The 4,938-nt window shown below is 37.9% G+C and overlaps 1 protein-coding gene across 4 annotated transcripts; it reads left to right on the forward strand.

Moving 5' to 3' along the window:
* The first annotated feature begins 324 nt into the window (after positions 1–324).
* LOC149156650 (protein transport protein Sec61 subunit alpha-like) lies at positions 325–3,286 on the forward strand. 4 transcript variants are annotated; one of them, XM_089438364.1, is made up of 5 exons: positions 325–444; positions 749–1,040; positions 1,747–2,131; positions 2,467–2,617; positions 2,690–3,286. In XM_089438364.1, the coding sequence occupies exons 3-5, from the start codon at positions 1,782–1,784 to the stop codon at positions 2,861–2,863; spliced, it is 675 nt and encodes a 224-aa protein (XP_089294490.1). In that variant the 5' UTR covers positions 325–444; positions 749–1,040; positions 1,747–1,781; the 3' UTR covers positions 2,864–3,286. The 4 variants fall into 4 exon arrangements, with proteins under 4 accessions (XP_089294490.1, XP_089294493.1, XP_089294491.1 ...); XM_089438367.1 differs by lacking the exon at positions 325–444 and having other exon boundaries at positions 631–1,040; positions 2,690–2,905; positions 2,987–3,286; XM_089438365.1 differs by lacking the exon at positions 325–444 and having other exon boundaries at positions 631–1,040; positions 2,690–2,905; positions 2,998–3,286.
* Positions 3,287–4,938: the final 1,652 nt, after the last annotated feature.

The following is a 4,938-nucleotide window of genomic DNA, read 5'->3' on the forward strand; positions in this document are numbered from 1 at the left end:
AAATTTATTTTGTAATTGCTGATTGGCCAACAAAGTTGAGGGTCTTATTGCGGGCTTCGCAGGTTTCAAGACGGGTAAAAGTAAGATATCCTAAGTTTTTGGTACCTCTTCTGCGTGTCCTTGCGGCAAACTTTTCTGATATCCAAAGTTTTCAAGTGCAAAAGATATTCAACTTTTCTGCTATCCAAGGTTTTCTCGTGCAAATTTTTTTATATCCAAACTAAATATTCTGGTGCAAAAGATTTTTATATCCAAACTAAATATAATTCACTGAAGATTTTTATATCCAAACTACATATAATTCACTGACACGAACTTCAGAGAGAATTTACTGCCACATGGCTATCTGCATGCGGAAGCTCTAGTGGGCTTTCTGCATGTGACAGCTCTGGTGCTATCTGTAGGCGAGCAAGTTGATTTCTCATTATGAGTCATTGTTCTCAGGTAGGCCGCGCCCTTTTTTTGGAACTGGTTTCTTTTATAAGCGAGGTACTTCGATAATATGACATATAATCTCTAGGTTCTGGACCAGGGTTTCGACCATGAGGCCAAGACTGTGTTCTGAGTTTTCTCACAATTGCTAGAGTTGGAATGTCAAAGGTTTCATCATCTGTTTTTATTTCAGCCTCCTCCATGGCGGTTGCCAAAAAATATTCTAATAGTTTGTTACAGTTTGTTGTAAAATAGTTTGATGCGTGTCCAATATTACAATTTGTTGTAAAATTGTTTGACGTGTTTCTGTGTTTAGCGTTGTTGGGTTGGAGCGGAAATCTTAATTTTTATTACTTGGCGGAAGGCAGGACAGACAGAATTCTCTGCACCTGGGCTCCCTACAAGTCGGAAACCCTTGGCCTGCGCATCCATGTTTGGTTTCGATCGATGGTTCTGCCCTTAACATTTCAGGTTTTTAAGGGGTTTCACGCTTAATTCTGAACGTATAGGGGTTTTAGGAGTGTTTACGCTTAATTTTAAGGCGAAATCAGTGCAGATCGGCGATCTCCGGCAGCAGATCTGGAGTTTTTTGGAGCTATATTTGTAAGGTATGTACGTGCCCTTATTTTTTCTGCCCTGTTTTTCACGAATTATAAATTATATTCAATTTCCTGATTCGACATTAAAAGATTATCGCGGAAGTCCCCTGGCGTGTGCAATTTGAGCCCTCTCAAATCATTAGTCTGTAGCTTCTTTGAATATCCAATGTCCCCTGAGTTGTGTCTGTTTTTGAAGTTCACTTATTGAGTAGTATAAACTAGTTGTTAACCTGATTGGTGTGTTTTGAGTCTTTGGAAACATGAGCTTTAAGGTTTTCATTTGAAAAATTTTCTGCAAAATTCTCAGGGTTTCATCCTTTTTTTTTGGTTTTTTCGCGTGAATAACAGCTTCGTTTCTAGTTTGTTTTTCCTGTCTGTTTAAGTCTACGTTGACGACCTTTGGTTACAAATCCACGAGTAAGGGGTATCTATTTCATAAAACCACAAGACTTGCACTTCATTTGCAAATTGGGAATGTTAACACATCAGCATGTTCATTGGGAGATTGAACCCAGGTCACTGCGTAAGGCACACTTGATTTACCTATTGACTACAGCCCACATGACCTCCAGCTGTTTGAGTTATCTCGTTTTATCAATACTGCCATGGTTGTTGAATGTAGTCTCGCTGTTGTTATAGTGCATTATTATGTTGGCATTTTTGAGAGGGATTTGTCATCTCAAGGTAACAATAGACTGTTATTGCGTGTCAGCAGCTTGATATCTTGGGTTTCTCTTCCGAGAAGAAAAAATGCCAAGTGGTGGCGGGTTTCGGGTGCTTCATCTAGTGAGGCCGTTTCTGTCCATCTTGCCCGAGGTCCAGACAGCTGAAAGAAAAGTGCCCTTCAGAGAGAAGGTTCTGTACACTGTAATCTCGCTTTTTATCTTTTTAGTATGCAGTCAGTTGCCCCTATATGGCATACATTCAGCAACTGGGGCGGATCCATTCTACTGGATGCGTGTAATTCTGGCTTCTAATCGTGGAACTGTTATGGAGCTTGGTATTACCCCAATCGTTACTTCGGGCCTAGTAATGCAGCTTTTGGCAGGATCCAAGATAATTGAGGTGGATAACAGTGTTCGTGAAGATCGGGCTCTTCTGTAAGTATTGTGGCCATTTTTTGTTATAAGACAGTTGATTTTGAGTTCTCTTATGATCTGCAAATTTTGTTGTTCTCGCTAGCCTCCAAATAGAGCGTTTTTGAGTGACTTGCGTGGTTCGTTGGAAATATCGATCCATATTTTCCACGATTTGCAATGAGGTCTTCGAATAATGTGTTATTTTTCCTTATGATGAGGCTTTGTTATGACGTAACATTGCAGTCCATATTATTCGCTGTTGCCATTTCATAAGATATTATATCGAATACAAAAGATTTCTTTCTTTTCTTTCCTTTGCACATTTCAACTCTTAGCGTCTGGTTGTTTTGATGTAGTAATGGGGCTCAGAAGTTACTCGGTGTCCTCATCACGATAGGTGAGGCAGTTGCATACGTGCTGTCTGGAATGTATGGTGACATCCGGGACCTCGGAGCTGGCAATGCCATCCTCATTATTGTCCAGCTCTTTTTCGCTGGTATAATTGTGGTAATATTGGATGATCCAGTGCTGTTAGTTTCCTTCAAACAAGTATCAATTACTAATTGTTGTCATGAATAGGTTTTCACGAAAGGATATGACAAGGGTGTTGTTGTCCTGATGGCTTCAAGAGCATCCAGAACAGAGAATCAAGATGCCATTGATGCGGCAATTGTTGGGATGCTCGCGGATACTAACGAGTTCATACAGTTATTGACAAGTTTGCTGCTCTCTTGCAGTTGCATATCATGTTAATAATATGACTTCTTTTGCTTTATCCTGGCCTGAACCTTCCCAGTAAGTTCTTCTTCTTGATTATGTATATCTTTAATTAGTGTTTGATTCCATATCCCTCCTGATTTTGACTAATCATTGCAGAGCATAAGTAGGTAAACGGAGTTTGTATGAGCCGCACAAAATGATAGAGAATGAATGAGCTGAAGATTTCGAATGCTTGCTTCTAACCGTGCATCAAAATTATGACCGTGCTAGAAAGCACAAATGTGGAATGACTGATAGGAATTGTTGTTGCTCATGCAACTGATGCAGCAAGAAGTGCTTTGGACATAGTCCAGTCAAGAAACTGGCCCCATAGCTATTTTGTTACTATGTAATATTGACTTATATGAATTACTAATTTTTCAGTCAAGATTGAACAGAACAGAATGTTTATTAAGGCTGAATTCAATGAACAGAACATAATGTTTATTAAGGCTGAATTCAATAAATGATTTTGTGCATTAATATTTGCATTCACTGTTCCAAATTTTGTAATTCCCTGCAGATACCGGCAGGGACTACCGCCACGGCAGTGGCTCCCTGTCTTAATTAGATGATTACACTTTTTTATATTGAGAATATATTCGCAATTTTTGAAATTATATTTATATAATCTAACTCCATCGAAGAATTTAGGATCGAAATTTTACTCGGGTATGAAATTATGGGTGTCAAATTTTGCTTCGGCTAATTTTTGTTTTTATCATATTATCAAATTTATTTTATAAAATAAATTAGGCTTGGTCAGAGGGAGATGGGGAAATAAAATAATTTTATTTAGTGAAATTAAGCGCTATTACTTTCTAGTCATAGTCATATCTAATGCAGGAGGCTTGTTTGCAAAGTTGTGGAATTTAAATTTTGAAGTCAAGAATCATCAGATGACTCCTTTCAATATGTTTTTTATTTGCTCTATATTCCAATTCCTTGTGCATGTTATTCCTTGGCTTCTTGATTTCTTTTTCTTCATTTTTGGGAACTATAATATTTTTGTTTGGAAAAGTCCAGGGTTTTGGTCTAAAGCAATGAAATCATAGTGTCATTATTATATAAATTTCTACCATCCATTATTATAATTTGTGTATCTAATGTTTGAAGTAGAATAGACTTTCATTTGTAATTATTAAGTCAACTACATAGCTAGGGCTATCTTTAAGTTCACTGAAACAATCTCCCATCTTCTTCTTGAAGTCTGTACCCTTCGACAACACCACCATCGTCTCTATTGTTTGTTGGGATTCACTTTTAGTCTAGGGTAATAGAACTTAATTCAACAATAGGACATGGATGAAAGGATCCCCAGGCTCAATTTTGGGATAGCTTAATCAATTTTTGAGTATGATTTTGTAAAGAATTTAAAGTCTCCAATGTGGAAGCAGAGCGCACATCTAAGTAGGAGCCAAAGGGGCTTTAGCCCCTTGTATGTGTAAGTGATAGGTCGGTTTTGGGACTCACCCATAGGCCGCAAACCAAGGTATTGTAATAGAAAGGATATAAATAGTTGAGTCATAGCAAGTCTAGAGAATCATCGATCTTTTGGAAGAACAAGTGTAAGGGCAAGTGCTAAGGCAGGAAAGATTTGTTTTCCTGTACTTAGGTGAAAGGAGAAGGCTCCTACAGCTGAGTGTGCAGAGACCTTGGCAAGACTGCAGCTGAGTGTGCAAGCCCCTGTAGTTGGGTGCGCAGAGTGGAAGAGTCTGTAATTTGAACGTTGAACCTAATAAAGACTGATTTTGGACCAAATATCTTGCACTTGTGTCTTATTCTTATTTCTATTCAAGTTATGCATTATTGCTTAATGATCTATTTTCTATGAAATAATGTGTAATTGTTGTGTGAATATGTTAAATATTTAATAGCTATGCATGAAATAAGTAATGATCTGTTTTTTGTGAAGGTAGTGGTTAAAACTGTTATGATAACTATTCGAAGCAGGTAGATCTGCGCAAAGGTGGATCTAGGGTTATTATTTACTAAGCGAAAGTTGTAAGTCTACTTCTTTTAGGTCTAGAAAGTCTGATCGTAGACCTTCGCAAAGGTCTGGAAACCAT

Source organism: Pinus tabuliformis, chromosome 9, assembly GCF_031772625.1.
Source record: "Pinus tabuliformis cultivar Carrire ecotype Pingquan chromosome 9, CPIR1, whole genome shotgun sequence".
Classification (NCBI taxonomy): Eukaryota; Viridiplantae; Streptophyta; class Pinopsida; order Pinales; family Pinaceae; genus Pinus; species Pinus tabuliformis.

Excerpts from the sequence above, each read along its gene's own strand:
- LOC149156650 (XM_089438364.1), top strand. The coding sequence starts at position 1,782 with ATGCCAAGTGGTGGCGGGTTTCGGGTGCTTCATCTAGTGAGGCCGTTT. Across the intron at positions 2,132-2,466 it reads CGTGAAGATCGGGCTCTTCT|TAATGGGGCTCAGAAGTTAC; the intron begins GTAAGTATTGTG and ends GTTTTGATGTAG. Across the intron at positions 2,618-2,689 it reads TTTTCGCTGGTATAATTGTG|GTTTTCACGAAAGGATATGA; the intron begins GTAATATTGGAT and ends TGTCATGAATAG.